Below are 17,966 nucleotides of genomic sequence, written 5' to 3'. Positions count from 1 at the left end.
TTGTTGGCATCAGTATATTCTCAGCATAGTTCCACCCAACTACCACTTAACTTCAGGTTCAATCCACAGGGCTTTTCAAAACAACTGTGTGTGCGTCCAGGGGATTTGACCTCTGTGCAAGACTCTGAAGATTAAATTATAATACACCAGAAATATTACTTTAAATTGTGCTTTAGTGGCACAAATCCCTTACAAATTAATTACTGAAAAGATGAGTGACAAAGTACATCTTTGTTGGCTCCTGAGGGGTCTGAAAATAAACACATTCTCTCTCTCTCTCTCTCTCTCTCTCTCTCTCTCTATATATATATATATATATATATATATATATATATATATATATATATAACTAGTTTGGAAGAACAGGCATCTTATACAAGTGTGGTGTGGAAACTTAAATCCTGCATTGCACATACACTAACAATGTTTTGAGTGATGTGGAAGATATCTTGTATCTAGTAGTAAAAAAATCGGATTGAGAACTGTTTGCATAGCCATACACCATTTGTGTGTGTGTGTGTGTGTGTGTGTGTAAACAGTTTCTCAGTTGGTTTACTAGAAAATTCACAATGTCATCATATACATCCAGTTGACAGTTTATTAGGTACACCTGGCTAAAACAACAGGAATCCTCCATCATGAAGGTTATAATCTACAGTTTGTGTTGAAACCTACCCTCACTGTTATGAAGAGGGTGGGCAAAATAATAAGAACACGTCAGTATATCAGTGCAATACAGTAAAACAGCACCACATACTACATATACAGATATTTTGTTACAAACTTAAATATCAACATCGTCCAGTTTGTTGTTTACCTACCTGGGGTCATTTTTATTTTTGTTTTGTGTCACAGAATATATTTGAAGTTTGGTTTAATTGTGTTTTTGGCCGAGTAGGGGCGCTAGTTGTCAGACTATTTTTTTCCCATGAGTCTTCGCGACATCGCCTATAAAAACGCCTCGCACCCTCCGTCCTTCCTCATTCTCCGGCTGTCTGAGAGGTAAGCATGTCCTTCCCTTAACACTACGGTGCTGCGCACCCATACAAGGTTGACTGTCGCTATTAAATAGTTAATATGTCTCTAGACTTGTAATGTATATATTTAACCTGCTGGCTCTGTGCTGCAGTTTCGTATAAATGTTTTATTTCATGGGAGTCGGTGAAGTGATGCTAGCAGAGTTAGCAGCAGTAGCAGGCCTCAGCCACGTGTTGTACCACGCATGTTAATCAGCCCCCGTCTGCCTGCAGCCTCGCCCCATGGCTGTATGATGAAATAAATGTTGGTAGGGACATCTGAGTACATGTGAAGAAATGCCAACATTTCTGACTGCATGGGGACAATAACACAGAATTAACTCCAGGCTGCTTCTTAATTTAACTGCGAAGCCTCTATGCTGCCAGCTGCAGGGGGTACAGCCTTTGATGGAAATTAATCTTTTAGGACTTAAAGAACAGAATTGCCTAATTTTAAAAAGGTATATGAATGTAAGTGTAAAGATTAAATTTCAGATCTCTGCTTGCAGGCCTGTCTGCGATTTCTGCAGAATGAAGGCAAATATGTGGTAAGTAACCAGATCTTGTTGCTTTATGGTTATTATTAATGTTTAATAACAGTGGACAGAAGTGATTACTCCAACTGCTTCACTGAGATTGGATTAACAGCAGTTGGTGCCACCTCACCATTAAAGATGGTGTGCCAGAGATTTTCATCAAATGCTTTTCTTTTCCGTAGGTTCAAATGGATGTGGTGTCCACGTTCTGGAGGTCATCAAATGCTACACCGGTAATTTAAGTTTTTTTAAATTAATCTATTTATCCCAATTGGAAGTCACTGATGATTTAGATATAAGAGTAGTGGACAGAAGTGATTTCTGAGTAATTTTACACTGAGACTTCTCTATTCAAGCTGTGGTCTCAGCTCCCTGGACTTACAGTATAGTACTAACATATGTATATCCTCAGCTTTCAGGAAAATCTAAAGACATGAAAGAACTGGAGGAGAGGAGGTAAGGCTCAGTTTCCATCAGAATGGCTTTCAAGATGGATTTATGCTTCTCTGAGGTGTTCCTGTGCCTCTACAACTACAAAGAAATGGCCTTGCCATTACAGAGCAATTTTCTTGCTCTGTTTATTTTTAAGTAATCTTTTAAATTTGTCTTTAAAATGTCATGGCTTTGTGAAAAGCACAAGTAGAAGAATCCTAAATTTGTTTCACCAACTCCTAAAACATGTTACTTGCAAAGTGTTTGAGCCAGTTGAAGGCCCAGTACACATGCATGTTTTGTGCACATTGTCAGGATGGTACCACCTCTGCCTCACTTTGAGCCAGGAAAACTCCTGTTGGTTAAGAAGCATCATTTAATTCCTGTGCTCTTGGTGCACCACAGATCTGTAACATTTGAGTAGCTACAGCGGGACTCTATACACAACTCAGAGAAGCATCAGTCTGCCTTTTATCCTGCACACAACCCATGTGCTGCTGTGATGACACTTATTTGCTACTCTTGACAAGATGGATGACGATACTCGCAACCACCATATTAATTTATCTGAGGCACTGATAAGTTCATACCTGCAATCTTGTTGTTGTTGTTTAGATTGCTCATTTATGTTGTGTTCTGTAGGTGTGATCATGTTGACTGAATCAACTGTTGGACAACTTCCAAACAGGTAATGAACCATATTTATTTGACCTAGTTTCCCCAAAACAAACTGTCAATGATGATTTTTGTTTTAAAACAATGGGAATCTCTCTGAAAAAGAGTGAAAGAGAACTTTTTTCTGATGCAGTGCTGATTTAAGAAGTACTTGCACGTTTACTATTTATTTGGTTTTTAATTATGTCTTGTTTGACTTACAGATGATCCTGGTATTCGTGGAAATGGTTCGAATATTCTTGGTTCAGTTACAGGTGAGTTTGTTCTTTAAGAGTTGACCTGTTGAAATATCAAGCTGGTCTGATGCAGTGATGATTGCATAGTTCAGCAGATAACTGTGACGAAGAAACATGTCTTTCGCTCCTAGCTGATGTGTCGGCCTCCATCACCCATGAGGCCCCTTGATTTACTGAAGTGAGTTCTAATTTTTCATCTGTTCATTTTCAGAAACAAGAGTGGCGCCAAAAGACAAAGGTGAGTTGGAAGTCTGAAGTAATGTGATCTTTCAGTGACACTTGACACAGTGATGATCGCATAGTTCAGCAGATTTAACAGTGAAGAATGACTATTGTCTTTCGCTCCTAGCTGATGTGTTAGCTGCAATTGTTCTTCAGCCCTGAAGTATTTAAAGCAGAGCAATAACATCTCCTCTTTTCTCACCAGATGTAATCTTCGCTGATAAACTCTTCAGTCTTGTTGGTAAGTATCATGTCTGGATTAGCATTGTGCAGCTAAAATCACTCAGATGTGATGAATTTGAATCAGGTCTCCGATCCAGTTGAGGAAATTGGTCATTTATTCTGATCTGTTTATTAGTAAAAGAACACAACTTATTTATACTGTATTTGTTAACATTAACTCACATGAAGGGTTTTTTGCTTTGCAGAGCAATCGGGAGACGTTATTTGCACAAGATGCCTCACAAATGAGGTGAGTATGAAAATGAACAGCATTTCTGGCACATCAGACCCAGATGATCAGTGGAGTTGGTAATCCTGAACTTTTTTTTAAACATCACTGAAATGGGATTTAATAAAGATATTAAAATCAAAACTGATACCAGCTCCACTGAATCCCACCTCATCTGGGTCTGAGACCTCCACATGTACATTAGTTGGGATCCTGGTGGTTCGTGAACCTTGTGTGATCCCTATAGTCTGGCCTGTGTGATGACAAAGTGAAGACTGACTGAAAACCATGGAGTCTCTTATATTAGCTCTAGCTGACCTGGTCAGTGTAGAAACGTTCATGCCGATGTTTCGTATGCATATTTGACTTATGCTTTTCTGTTATCTTCAGGTTGCAGTTGTGCTCTCGAGCCTGTTTGAACAGCCAGGACAAGGTTGACTCAGGTGAGATTGCACAGACGTGCACTTGTCCTAAAATTACTTATGGGTTCAGTGATGTCTAAACAAATGTCTGACCTGAACTTCAATGTGGACAACATCTGTTACTGAGACCTGGTGAAGTAAATCTTAATCAACCAGCCACTGATTTGTAATAAGGTTATTTCTCTCTCTCATCTCAGGAAAGAGCTGCATCTATCAGACTGACCTTGGTAAGCATTTCATTGTCCCTAAACTAATTTGAGTGCCCCGTTTTCATTTTGCTGTTGCTCAGCAGTGAAGTATGTGACACAAATAAGATCAAATTGACCACTCTACCTGTGATGAAAAGATTCTGCCAAATGATTACGATTGATTATAACCCTTACCGTTCCATTTTTGTCTGAGGCTATGTGGTCATGAATTTTATTTATTTTTATTTGCTTGTTTCCCCCACTTTACTCAATTATGACTCCATCTGTTCCCTCAGGAATGTGGACGTGAAGCCCTGTAGAGCTCTTGAGGGCCAAAGTGAGCCTGCGGATGCTTGTCTGCATAATGCTACTCGAGTGGTGAAGGTCAACTGTCTGCATTGGCGTCAAAATGAATTGCCCTGGATGAGAAAACAACTTGAAGATCCACAGCTAGAGTACTTGTTCTTGGATCAATGAAAAGGAAATTGTTTCAGATTTTACTTTGCTCTTGTGGCGATGTTTGTATTTTCTTAACATTGTGGCAATAAAAATTAATAATATGGCTTCTTGTGTGTTCTTGTTCAACGACTGTGCCAATAAAAGTCCTGAGCAGTTAACGCTTCTGACTTCACATCACCTGCTAAGTCAGTGTGAAATACTTCAACCCCTTGAGGAAAACTTAAAATTGATCTCTTGGGGTTATTGGTTAAAGCATATAGTTATGGGCTTAGGACTTTTTTTTTTTTTTTTTTTTTTTTTTTTTTTAAATTATTATTAATGCCCTCGGTTCCTTACGTTCAAAATGCTAACTTTGGATCTGAATGTCAGGAATTCATTATCACTCTCTCATAAGCTGCTATGTCCTTTTACCTGTATGTGCACTCCTCTTGAACTTAAGGAGGTTCGTCCCTTTCATTCATTTTTAAATGTTTTTATAGTGGTTTACCCGTAGACTGTGGGTAAACCATGTTTACCACTTCCGGGCGTCCCCTGGTAGCCAAGGCAACACCTTATTTAACGTCACAGCGCTATGAACTGTGGGTAATTGTGTAAGTCTGCGGAAGAGGCATTTTCAGGTAAAACGCACCAGTGTCGCTACTCATCTCCAAATACGCAGAGTACAGTTCAGTAAATCCCTGCATGCGGGCGGAAGCGGACCCTCTGACGACGGGCGGAGTTAAGTGACCGCCCGAGGGGCTGCACGGAGGCGTAAGACGAGCGCTCCTCCTTCGCTGACATCCACAGCGGGGGGAGGAGAGCAGGCTCCGCTGGGCCCGGGCCGCCCGCAGATGGCCGGGTCCTGTTAAAGGGGAGAGGAGCGCCGGATCTCGTTTCTCAGTCTCGTCTTGACCGTCGCGGACCAGCCTCCTCCCCGATGGACGTGCGGTGGTTTCTGCCTCTGCTCGGGGCTCTGACCGCAGAGGCCGATTTCTTCCAGTTCGACAGCATCTCCAATGTTTCCACTTACTATTTTAATTACATCTATTGCAATATTTGGGAGGGGGAGTGTCAGCCCAACCAAGACGATGCTACACAACAAGGTAGGAGCAATAAGAGTTTTAATATGATTTTTTTTTTTTTTTTGCAGCGATAGCTATCATAATATTAGCTATTATATAATACCAGTCACATTTTCCACAATTTGCATGTTACAGTACCCTCCATGTTGACTCGTAGTATTGATATATTTCTCAGTGGTCACAGCACTGTTATAAAAAACTGATTTATTGTTTTACTGTCTATGTGAGCAGTTCCTACCAGGGACCTTTGGGCAGGTTTTCCTCACGACTACGTTAGCCTGCTGCATCAGTGGTACTGTAGCCTGGGCCAGTGCTGTGAGTCTGGAGACTGCAGGATAACCAACAACATCACAGGTATCACACTGGTGGTAGAAACGATTTGCACATACAGCCCCAGTGAATGTGTGGTGGTCAGTCTAGTGAGCCTGCAAATATAGGTACTTCCTTGACATGGCTGTGGTCATTTCATTTACTTTTTAGATGTTTTTTTTTGTTTTTTTTTTAAATTCACTGTCTGTGTTGTAGTAATAGTCCACACTTCACACACTCGCACCCATGGCAGAGGATTTTATTATCTGTCCCTTTTCTCCACCTGTGATGTCAGGTCTTTTTCCTGTTGCCTTGTTTTTCTATAGTTACAGATTTACAGTTTATCGTCTGTGTTCAGCCAGACATTAGTGGCTTCTGAGAGCTTTTATAGCAATGAAAGAAATCATAAAAGTTGCTTTTATTGTCTTACTTTTAACTTTGAAACTTCAAACAGACTGCATACACCAGACAGGACAGCAGACACAAGGTTCAGGAGCACATTTATGTAAAATGTTCTTTTTGATGTGGACACATCATGTCCATGCACTGGATTGCCAGCATGGATTAGGTCAGATATTTTATTGATATTTTGCAGCAGGTCAGACTGATATTAATGTGCAGTTCAGGTCCTGATCAACTACTGAACAGATTTTCATGTGTTTGAGAGACTTGTCCACCCTGAGAAGAACAAAATGATAAGTGAAGGATACTTAATTATTTTGGTTACATTTAGATTGAGATTCTTAATTTGACTCGAGGAAGAACTGTTACTTGGCTTTAGTGAAGTGTACAGAGACACTTTTAAGTGAGGTGGGAAAAACCAACCCAAAGTACTCTCAGAGAAGGCTTTCAGAGTGCTTTGCTCTTTAGCAGGTTTGTTGTAGTTGCACCCATAAGAGTTCAGAAGGTTTAATGCCATTTATTAGCTGTTAATTAGCTGTTGTTGCCTGTGTCAAAGAATATAAGACAGTGAATGCTGTCATAGAATATTGGTTGTGGAAAAATAATAATTGAAAATCAGGGCTTGGCTGCAGTAACTGAAAATACATTTTCTGTTGTTTTAACAACAAGCAGTGTAAATACTTCTGCAGAAATGATGAGCCTTATATGGTTATGCAAGTGACACCAAGTATATATATAGTCTTTAAAGACATTAACTGGTGCATCACATATTTTGAAGAAACATTCATATCCATGTATACTGTAGAAATCCAAGTATTTAAACAGAGCACTGCATAATTTCTGAGAGTTTTCTTTATCTGTCGCTGTCGTTCAGAAGCTTGCACTCTCTTCTGCACACACACATTATGCAGGTCTGGCAAAGGACCTTCAGACGAAGCTCCATGGGCAGCACCTGGCTCAGTCAGTGGTCCTTAAAGCCATTCAGGGTTTTATCAACAACCCGGAGTCCAACAAGCCACTCACACTCTCCTTCCATGGCTGGTCCGGCACCGGCAAGAACTTTGTGGCCCGGATCATCGCCGATAACCTGTATCGTGACGGGGTGAAGAGTGAGTGTGTCCGTCTGTTCATTGCCCCATTCCACTTCCCACACGCCAGACTGGTGGACACGTATAAGGTAAGGCATACAGAGCCCACTTGGCACAGAGTCAACTGCCCTGTGCCAGGGACGTCCTGGTAGTGTACTCGGGACCCCCGCTTGCTTAGTTAGATGTTTAGTCTGTGGTTTTGTAATTCAGTGTGTGACAGATAATGATCACAGTTCAGACAGATGCTTCAAATCAGACATTGATCCTACAAGCACAGACGTGCACAGCTTTTTGGAACTTGGTCTTTGTCCAACAAGGGCACAGATGCTAACATGGTCGCATCTAAGTACAATCTTACACAATCACTGCATTAGGTTTCGTAATTATGTTGACAAAGTATGACTGGATAAATGAATCCAGATTCAACAGAGTGTAGTACACAGGATAACCTTTATACTGATACTATCATGATCTGCAGAATTTGTAAATGTGGAATTCTGAACATATTTACTGTGGCTACGTGACTCAACAAGGCATCCCTTAAAAATGATGACAGATCACAACAAGCTCTTGCATAGTATAAAAAAGATCAATGATGAAAATGAAAATAGCAAATTCTTTAAATAACGTTTTTTTCCTCTCATGATTAAAGTGCAATGGAAATTTGTCTTTGACCTGACTCAAAAGTAAACAAAACACAGTATCTTCATTTAGTCTTCATTTTCTTTTGTGCACATAGAGATTTTAGTGATTTTAGAATCAGATTTTAGTGATTTTTGACACTGTAGTTTGGTCTTCCTCTTTGTATCCAGGGTCAGCTTCGAGAAGCGATACGGGACATGGTGTTGCGTTGCCCTCAGACTCTCTTCATCTTCGACGAGGCTGAGAAACTTCACCCAGGCCTCATTGATGCCATCAAGCCCTACATGGATCACTATGACAACGTTGATGGGGTTAGCTACCGCAGAGCCATCTTCCTCTTCCTCAGGTTTGTCCCATATTTCATGCATGTCCTGTCTTTTGAAGCTGGGTCAGAAACCTGCTACCACTCAGAGTGTCTTGCACCTTTGAAACAGATACTCTGACAGCTCATCTGTGATGAAGGATGTTTCCCCCTCTGTCTCCATTAGCCCTCTTTATGGATTTTTCATGTTTTATATTACTCATGTCCAATTTCTGCAGACGGGTAGTCTGTAAAGTCATACAGAGAAATGCATCTTTTACTACAGTGATATGATTTAGGAGAAGCCTTGAACCACTAAAACTCTGTGGTAACAAATACAAAATCACATGTCAAACAATCATGTTAAATTCGCATTATTATGATTTATTAAACTACATTTCACTGAAATTAGCTTTCACTTTTAGAGAATATAAATTTGTGTCACAATAACCGAGTGTCACTGTTTAAGTAGCTAATGTGTTTAAACACAACAAGCAAAAAAGTTTAATTATCAGCCAACCCTAATCTGTAATCAGTTGCCCAGGAATAATCTGTATTTAACAAAATACATTACAAACTCTCCTCCCACTACTTTGGACATCATGTTTTTGCTGTGCCTCTTTAGTAATATCGGTGGGGCAACAATCAACGACGTAGCGCTGGACTTTTGGCACTCGGGACAGAATCGAGAGGACATCGGTATGGAAGACCTGGAGCATCGACTACGAACTGAAACTATGGAGTCTCAAGGTATGCAACAGTGACTGAGCAGTGAATTTACTTGTTTACTTCAGTTCTCTGCCATTTCTCACTGGGCAGGAAGTGAACAGCTTTCTTTTGTTATTGTGTGCGCTGCATGCATTTTTTACATGGGTGATTGAGGTGAGTTAGAGTTTAAGTTACTCAACTGCTCTGATTGACCAAAACAATTAACTGAAAGCTGCACAGAGCTGCAGACGGGGGTATTGATTCTTGGCAGGATCAGTGTTACTAGCTACTCTCTTACATTAAAGCAAGTCTTTTGAACATTGCTATAAAATCATTGACTGTTGAGACTGGAATTGTGTTTTGTAAGCAAATTTTCTGTGTGTTTCTCTCTCCCAGGTGGGTTCGCGCAGAGCGAGCTGATGTCTGGCCACCTGATCGACTTCTTCGTGCCCTTCCTTCCTCTGGAGTACCGCCACGTCAAGCTCTGTGCACGGGACGCTTACGCAGCCCGAGGTCTGGAGACGGACGAAGCTACGCTGGATGAGGTGGCCAAGGCGATGCTGTATGTCCCCAAAGAGGAGAGACTGTTCTCAGCCCAGGGATGCAAGTCCATACCCCAGAGGATCAACTTCTTTCTCCCATAGAAGGAGAGACAGATGGAGAGAGCGACCTGGAGGAGGTGTGAGATTGCTTTACCAGCCCATCTGCATACAGAGCCACAGAGGAGATGTGTCTATTCTGCTCTGCACCACATACTCTCCTCGCCCCACATCCACAGACGCAACATGTGTCTGTCCAGGTCCCTCAGAGATGGCCAGGCAGTAGGGCAGGTCCAGCATGAAGAGGGGACAGCAGCGTGGCTCACCAGCAGACATCTATAGTGTCGCTGGAAACGTGTTCATGCCAGACAGTCATCAAATGCAACATGGCTGCTGTTCCTCACCTGCCTGGTTTGAATCCTCACAGTGTCGAGATGAAGAAGTGAAGAAGATGGTGTTAGTGGTTGTGCAGTGTATGTCACTACTGATGGACATTGTCATGTCACATTATTTATGTCTGTTCACCTTGGCCAAAGTCACAAAGTCAAGAGTTGTTTTTATGTTTAGATATGGTCATAATTATTGTGTTGGTATTTGCATGTCAGACATTGTGCTTATATTAGCACTGATTATTTATTGACATCATTTGTGCCATATTTGAACATGTTACTGTACCCGATTATTTATGTGGACTTAAATGCACACTTGGTGGATCTGTCAGGCATTAAGTTGGCTTCTACTGACCATTAAATGGCAGTGAGGTGTGAACAGTATAGAGTGTGTAACAGCTAACAACACGGATGGAAATGTTACTTGAAAACGTGTGAGACCAGTTGTCACAACCAATGAATCTATGTAAAAGCTTTTTTGTGTAAATGTGTTCAAGAATAATGCTTTTATTAATTCATTTTTGATCTCAGTCATTTTATGAGCCTGATAAATGTTTTTTTATCATCTTCATTGCTTCATATACAGAATTTTACGGATTGCTTTGGGGCATAGTTTATTCATTGACCTGCTTTATCTCTCACACACACTCACAGCCGTCTGAGTTGGTCTGCTGTAGAGATTTTGCTCTCTAAAGCTCAAAGGGTCACATCACAAGAGGAATGTGAGAAGAAATGATCTCAGACATTGTTTTAAGAAAATAAACACCCACGGTAAACCAACAACAGCTGTTTTTATTTAATGCAATGAGCAGATTCACTAAAATCTCAGTTATGTATTTATTATTCTGCATGGCGACTACTATTTTTCTTTTTCATAATTAATGGAAGCACCTCATACCAGGGTTGGTATGAACCTCCTACATAGATCAAGAGCTGAACAGTAATTTGATAATCGAGTGAGAGTTATTTTTTAAATCAAAATTCCAAAAATGTATTTTAAAAACTTAGGTGTGAATATTTTCTGGTTTTTTGTAGTCTTCTGTGATAGTAAATGGAATAACTTTACATTTTGAATGTTGGTTGTACACAAAAAGGAAATTTAAACATCAAGGAAATAATCAGCAGATTAGTTGATAATGAAGATAATTGGATATGTAAAAACATCCCTGGAGGGGGTCTTTACAAATCAGCATGTCTGTCACAGCTGCATATGTCAAACAATTACAACACTTAAGTTATGATCTGATTCAGCCCATAAGGGAATCTTGAATGACAACAGAGTCAGATTCCCCAATTTTTGGGGGGACTTGAATCCTTGATTAGATTCTGACAAGCAAAAAATGTCAATTCCAAAATCACTGTATACACAATTGTCAAACTGGACTACATTAAGAGAAGCTAAAGACTGTTAGAGATTTCTTTATTCATTTATTTTTACAAGTCCAGGTATGGTGATTTTTTTTTTTATCTTAGACCTGGTCCATTGAGGTGTGGATGCTAATACAGCAGTGATTTATTTATTTTTTTGTTTTTTACAGTAAAGAACTTTCCCCTTGACTGCGTGGTCGAAATCTAACGTCGTTTGCTTTATATGCACTTGAATGACTCATATGTAACATTTATTCATGTTATTTATTCGTGTTTATTGTGATTTCTTCTCTTCATGTGATTCACTCGCGGCGCATCACCCTTCCCTGGGCGTGTATCAAGCGAACGCGTGGTCTGCTCCCATTGGCTACAGCGATTATCCGTCCAGATTCTCTCTCCTGTGATTGGCTGGGCGCGGTAACGCTTCCTTATTGAGGTTCCAGGCCGACGTCCAATCAGATCCAGACATCTGTTCCGAGCGGAGAGGCGAGCGGCGGCGGCGCCTCAGCGCTACTGACTGTATCATCACTGTATGACGGTCCGGACCGATAAACAGCCGCTGCCGCACCGCGCCGCCACATCACATCGCTTGATTTGTGTTAGGAGTTAGTTGCTCTTTCGACAGGGTGCTTCAGGTCGTCACAATGACAGCCCTGTCGCTGCTTTTGCTGGCCGTGTCGGCCGTGTCTGCACTCGCCGAGTCTGCTGTGTATTTCCGAGAGCAATTTGAAGACGGGGGTGAGGTCCTTTTTTTTTTTTTTTTTTTTTACACAGAATCATACCTTTATCATTTAACTGTCTTTGTGGTGATTTGTTGAAACTGTAAATATGTCAGATATTGCAGTGTTTTTACCTCAATTTCTACGATGCATTGCCTGCTTACTGCACACATGGAGGTATATTTAGTCTGCATTACTGCCATTCATCTTTGACCCCTCTGTCGTCTCCCTTCATCTCCACTCCCTCCTCCTCAGCCATCATCACACCCTCTCCGCCCCCCCACCCCCCCATCCCCACATCCTTTGCCCTGGTCATTCACTGCCCCCCCCCCACCCCCCCTCCTCCTTCACCCAGCTGTCCTGTGCTTTTGTGGCCGGTCTCGCTGCAGACACAGTGAGCATGGTGAAGGCAGCCACACAATGCATGCTCTGGCAGCCTAACACACTCCCACTGCACCTGCGCCGATGCATCATTGGTTGTAGATGGGCAGCTTGTGAGTCTCCTCAACGCTGAACCTAAAATTGTTTGTGCAGATGCCTGGACAAGTCGCTGGGTGGAATCCAAGCACAAGTCAGACTACGGCAAGTTTGTGCTGACGGCAGGGAAGTTCTACGGAGATGCAGAGAAAGACAAAGGTGAGTGGAAAGGTTAACTTTTATCCTGATACGGTGTCTGTTAGTTTGGAGCCTGTGTCAAGGATGTTAACTCAGGTTTAGAACTGACTGACATTTGATTAAATTTTCTAATAGAACAACACTGAGGAAGCAAATTTACATGACATTTACATGATATGCATGATATTCCAGTGAGTTTGGGCGCTAGTGACAGAGTCTGCAGAGTTCACGTTATTATTTGAGTTATTCTACCCAAATGTGTTTATCCTGAATGTGTGGTATCTGAAATTGTGCCCATATACCAGTGAAATCAACATGGGTGCAGTTCGAGTGTCTCAGAGTTGCTCCATTATTCACTGTCTATGGAGCAGTGCCAGTGTTTGTCTTTACATGGCATCATCACAACAGTCTGTCTCTCTGTTGTTCAACTTGAGAAGAGACTTGTTCAAATCCAAACTAACCTGCACAGTTTCATAGAAACAACATTGAGGATGACTTGTGCTTTATGTTAGACTTTTCCTTAATGTAGACACATTGCAGTAACACTGTTCCTACTGCAGGTCTGCAGACGAGCCAGGACGCCCGCTTCTACGCCATGTCAACCCGTTTTGATGACTTCAGTAACCAGGGCCAGCCTCTAGTCATCCAGTTCACGGTGAAACATGAGCAGAGCATTGACTGTGGTGGAGGCTATATTAAACTGTTCCCCTCTGACCTCAGCCAGGAGGATATGCATGGAGACTCTGTCTACAACATCATGTTTGGTAAGTTAGTCTCTTTTGAGTATTCCTTTTATGAGATTTTTCAGCACAATTTTACAGCTCTTAATTTAGTTATATACACAGACATATTTTAGATAAATTTGAGGTATTCCTTGTGTTTGCTTAGTTTCTGTTGTTAACTGAAGGACTGGATTACACATTTGCACTTGTTCATTTGTGGGTTTGTTCAGGTCCTGATATTTGTGGCCCTGGCACAAAGAAAGTTCATGTTATCTTCAACTACAAAGGCAAGAACCATCTGATCAACAAGGACATCAGATGCAAGGTGAGACATCGATGAATGGGTCTCGTTTTTTTATTTAGTTGGGAAATGGCAACTTCCCGTTGCATGAAGAAATGCGCCCTTACATAGTTTCCTCCAATTCTTGGACAGTTTGTAATAGCAGTGTTGCTATTGTCCTTCACACCATAAAACCAAATCCGCAAGGACGTGTTGAAAGTGGGATGTGTATTTCATTATAAACACGTTATATGGAAGTCATTCATACATTAACCGAATCGCAACACTCTACCCTGCAGGACGATGAGTACACCCACTTGTACACACTGATTGTCAACCCTGACAACACTTACGAGGTCAAGATCGACAATAAGAAGGTTGAGTCGGGCAATCTTGAGGAGGACTGGGACTTCCTGCCTCCCAAGAAAATTAAGGACCCTGAAGCCAAAAAGCCAGAGGACTGGGATGACAGGGAGAAGATTCCTGACCCTGATGATAAGAAACCAGAGGTCAGTAAGATTGAGCCATCCAGAGAATCTGCTTGTGTTTTTCATACTCCTTTTGGGTCTTTTTTTCTTTCTGTATCTTAACAGACAGAATGCACTTCCTTTGTATGAAACCCATATGTCTTTTTAAAATGTTTTTGATATGCCTCAGTGTAATCATGTTTCCACCTGTATTTTGTGTGTGTAGGATTGGGACAAGCCTGAGAACATCCCAGATCCTGATGCTAAGAAGCCTGATGACTGGGACGATGAGATGGACGGAGAATGGGAGCCGCCTATGGTCACCAACCCTGATTACAAGGTGAACAGCAAATAATTATAACACTTGATATACACGTTTGAGTCTGTAAGTTATACTACTGCTGTTTCTTAAATCATCCTCGCTACCTCGTGTGCTATATTTACTTTGTGCCATTGTATTTGAGTGCTCAAATTCTGTATGTCTCAATATTGGACATATTGTTGCATTATTGCCTCATTAACTAATTCTACAATCTGTCCAGCCGCTGGCGTGACATAATTATTCCAGAGAAACTTCTTAATGGAAGTATGGATGTATTTGCGTTTGTGATTCCTCTGACATTAACCATGATTCCTGGCTTTGTGTCTGCCTGCTGTCCACAGGGTGAGTGGAAGCCCAGAGAAATCGACAATCCTGCCTACAAGGGCAAGTGGATCCACCCCGAGATTGACAACCCGGAGTACACAGCTGATTCTGAGATCTATAAATACAAGAGCATTGGTGTGATTGGACTCGACTTGTGGCAGGTAAGAAGACGGTGAATCTGACTCTTATTTACTGCTTAATGAAGAGTCAGTTTGCTGAAATTAGTTTTACACATAGGGTTGAAGTGATTCCTCGAAACTCGATTAATTTGATTAATAAAAGTCAATGAGGCAAATTCTTTCAATGAAGCTTTGTAACAGCAATACAATATTGTAGCAATAAAAATTTGTTTTTTATTGGAGAAAAAGGAAACCAATTCGTTGTTCATTTTAAGAGACCTGTGTTCTTTTCTTTTTCTTTTCTATATATTTTATATACTCTGTTGTTTTCTTATGTCTTATTCTTTAATAAAACAAAAGTAGTTCTTATCCGATTAATCAATGGTATAATCATTAGAATACGCGATTACTAAAATAATCAATAGCTGCAGTCCTGTTTGCACACTTTGCTGTGTCTTATTTTGAACTGGGCCACTGCAAAGTTTTGGGTTGAAGTGGGTTTTTTTTTTTCTCAGCCAGTCAGTGCAAATTGTTTGGAAATGGAGATGATATGGACATAGAGGAAACATGTTTGAAAATCGTAGCTTTTCTTTTATTTGTTTCGATGAAGTATCCAACAGTAAAATAATTAATTGCTTTTGACTTTATTTTGCAGGTCAAGTCTGGTACCATCTTTGACAACTTCCTGATCTCCAATGACCCAAACCTGGCAGAGGAGGTAGGCAACGACACATGGGGTAAAACTAAGGTAAGCCCAAATCTTGTATCTTTACTAGTTTTCAATCTGCATGTGGTCATGTGCCCTGCTCATACATCTTTAGTACGTATGGCTATGCAAACTTTAACTTCAGTGCTTTGCGGTTGTTGCATTAAATGATGTTTAATCCTTAAGGCATGATTTATTTATGACTTTTTAATTTGCTTTTTACATCTGCTCCAGGATGCAGAGAAGAAAATGAAAGAAAGCCAAGAGGAGGAGGAGAGAAAAAAACGTGAGGAGGAGGACAAGAAGAGGAGAGAAGAGGCAAAGGAGGAAGATGAGGAGGAAGAGGAGAAGGATGAGGAGGAGGAGGAGGAAGATGAAGAGGAGGAGGAAGGGGAAGAGCTGGAGGAGGAAGAAGAAGACGAGGATGAAGGCACAGACTCTAAACTCAAGGATGAGTTATAAACTTGGTGCAGGGACTGCTTAGAGAAGAACCTGACTCTCTGAGTCAGTGAGCCATTGGAACAAGGCTGGTGACTGAGATGATAGACCCTCATGACTGACACCCTGGGGTGGGGTTGGGTGGGATGGGGTTTTTCATTTGTTTGTTTACAAAGCAAGGGAGTAGGCAAAAAAAGGGCAATTGCTGTTCTGTTTCCATGTGCTACTATTATTATTATTATTGTTGTTGTTGTTATTAAATGAGGAATAATAATGGAAAAGAATGAAGATCTCATAACGAATGTCAGGACCAGAAATTCTAAAACTAAACTGTTTCACATTTGTACCCAGAAATGTATAAATGGTCGTTTCTGTTTTGCAAAAAAATCTGGGTCTTAATGAAGTATAATGTTGTAGTGACATGAAAAGCTATATTTTGTATGTGAAAGATACCATGTAAATGATTTGTTTACCTCAAGTGTTTTGTTTTTTTTTTTTTGTTTGTTCCTTTTTTTTGTCTTATTAATCTGTTTCATGTCTTTTTGGTTTTGTCTCTTTTGTGGTCAGTCCTGTTACTCTGTCTCAAGTTCCTCTTCATGTTGACCTCAAGGGATTCAACAGAGTTAGACATTGTTGTGCAATTCATTCTGCCTACTCTTATCTAAACCTCTTCTGATTCAAACTAGGGTTAGTGGGTTGGGGACAAGAGTGCAAAAGGACTAACACTATATGTTTGACAACCTGTTCGAAAAAAACTGTCATTCATAAGATGGTAATATGGGGTGCTTTAAGATGAAATTCCTTGCATAGTTTTGTACTGTAAAGTTAACACTTTTTCACTTCAATGCACATACTGAAGTCTTGTGTGTCTAAATAAACTGTTCTCAAACTCAGATGAACATTGAAAGCACGCCAGTAGCAGCAAAGTCTTCATTCATTTGGTACGCGTTTACTTATGGTTTACTCATTGTTGGTCTACACAACCAGTTTCCCCATTTCTGATGCCAACATCTCTGCACTGCTGTACCCCTAATATAATGTCACAAACAGTCTGAAAGATGACCCTTTTGTAAAAGATACATTTTGTACTAATGGTAGTAACTGAAGTGGGAAGATTTTCATGTTGCTGTGTAAAAAAAAAAAACAACAAAAAAAACAAAAAGACAGGTGTTCTGTCTAATAAAAACAACTGGAGGAAAATAAGCAGTTGTGCTTCTCAATTTCATGTTTTTTAATGCATTATTATTTTGTTGTCTGTTATATTTTTTATATAAAAGTAGAATTTTCTTTTCATTGGCTAACTGTATGGATGTCACAGGTCTGAAGGGCATTTTTATTTGTTTCTTTGGTGGCATTTATCTGTATTTTGTATTTTACTTACACTTGTGTAGTTATGTTATAAGCGTTTTACTTGTACGCCATTACATTTCACTGGGAAATGTACTTTTTACTCCACTACATTTATCTGACAACTGTAGTTGTTAGTTACTTTGCAAATTCAGATCTGACATACTTTTTTCCATTGTTGTCATAGGCCATGTGTGTCATTTATGGGGTAATGCCCTCTGTTTTGGGGGGCTTATCATGTAAAATTGAAAACTTAGATACTGTCTTTAGACTCAGCGTTTTTCTTCTTTCAAAATCATTTGGTTAAAGAAGGCTGAACCTCCTCCATCAGGCTGGCCAGACATAGAAAAACATGTATTAATAAAATCAAATAAAATAAACATGTAGAAAAAACAAGTCAGAACAATAACAGAACAAATAATTGTAGTTTATAAAAACAACAGACAAATAGATAAATAGTAAT

The 17,966-nt window shown here is 40.4% G+C and overlaps 2 protein-coding genes, 1 long non-coding RNA gene and 6 other non-coding genes across 9 annotated transcripts; all 9 read left to right on the top strand.

The window, feature by feature from the left end:
• Positions 1-1,012: 1,012 nt before the first annotated feature.
• On the top strand, positions 1,013-4,012 carry LOC139627121 (uncharacterized). The gene is made up of 10 exons (XR_011692501.1): positions 1,013-1,412; positions 1,526-1,564; positions 1,735-1,785; positions 1,965-2,008; positions 2,627-2,672; positions 2,863-2,913; positions 3,107-3,133; positions 3,323-3,358; positions 3,546-3,589; positions 3,959-4,012. It is a non-coding gene; the product is annotated as an uncharacterized lncRNA (long non-coding RNA).
• Positions 1,257-1,338, top strand: LOC139627287 (small nucleolar RNA SNORD74). The gene has a single exon (XR_011692555.1). It is a non-coding gene; the product is annotated as a small nucleolar RNA SNORD74 (small nucleolar RNA).
• LOC139627282 (small nucleolar RNA SNORD75) lies at positions 1,829-1,896 on the top strand. The gene has a single exon (XR_011692551.1). It is a non-coding gene; the product is annotated as a small nucleolar RNA SNORD75 (small nucleolar RNA).
• LOC139627283 (small nucleolar RNA SNORD79) lies at positions 2,713-2,794 on the top strand. The gene has a single exon (XR_011692552.1). It is a non-coding gene; the product is annotated as a small nucleolar RNA SNORD79 (small nucleolar RNA).
• Positions 2,960-3,038, top strand: LOC139627280 (small nucleolar RNA snR60/Z15/Z230/Z193/J17). The gene has a single exon (XR_011692549.1). It is a non-coding gene; the product is annotated as a small nucleolar RNA snR60/Z15/Z230/Z193/J17 (small nucleolar RNA).
• LOC139627279 (small nucleolar RNA snR60/Z15/Z230/Z193/J17) lies at positions 3,175-3,256 on the top strand. Its single transcript, XR_011692548.1, has one exon. It is a non-coding gene; the product is annotated as a small nucleolar RNA snR60/Z15/Z230/Z193/J17 (small nucleolar RNA).
• A 308-nt stretch (positions 4,013-4,320) lies between the features above and the next one.
• On the top strand, positions 4,321-4,395 carry LOC139627286 (small nucleolar RNA SNORD47). The gene has a single exon (XR_011692554.1). It is a non-coding gene; the product is annotated as a small nucleolar RNA SNORD47 (small nucleolar RNA).
• An 812-nt stretch (positions 4,396-5,207) lies between these two features.
• tor3a (torsin family 3, member A) lies at positions 5,208-10,859 on the top strand. The gene is made up of 6 exons (XM_071487804.1): positions 5,208-5,719; positions 5,930-6,052; positions 7,321-7,586; positions 8,310-8,485; positions 9,066-9,190; positions 9,545-10,859. Exons 1-6 carry the CDS (start codon positions 5,554-5,556, stop codon positions 9,790-9,792), a joined length of 1,104 nt encoding a protein of 367 aa, XP_071343905.1. The 5' UTR covers positions 5,208-5,553; the 3' UTR covers positions 9,793-10,859.
• A 1,053-nt stretch (positions 10,860-11,912) lies between these two features.
• Positions 11,913-17,359, top strand: calr (calreticulin). The gene is made up of 9 exons (XM_071487803.1): positions 11,913-12,182; positions 12,698-12,799; positions 13,339-13,542; positions 13,731-13,825; positions 14,080-14,289; positions 14,474-14,587; positions 14,911-15,054; positions 15,668-15,760; positions 15,953-17,359. The coding sequence occupies exons 1-9, from the start codon at positions 12,089-12,091 to the stop codon at positions 16,178-16,180; spliced, it is 1,284 nt and encodes a 427-aa protein (XP_071343904.1). The 5' UTR covers positions 11,913-12,088; the 3' UTR covers positions 16,181-17,359.
• Positions 17,360-17,966: the final 607 nt, after the last annotated feature.

The sequence above is a fragment of the Trachinotus anak genome, unplaced genomic scaffold (assembly GCF_046630095.1).
Source record: "Trachinotus anak isolate AG129_WGS33_773 ecotype Australia unplaced genomic scaffold, CSIRO_AGI_Tana_v1 ptg000010l, whole genome shotgun sequence".
In the NCBI taxonomy this organism is placed as follows: Eukaryota; Metazoa; Chordata; class Actinopteri; order Carangiformes; family Carangidae; genus Trachinotus; species Trachinotus anak.
Note: the sequence above shows the minus strand (reverse complement) of the source record. Positions and strands in the feature narration are given on the sequence as shown.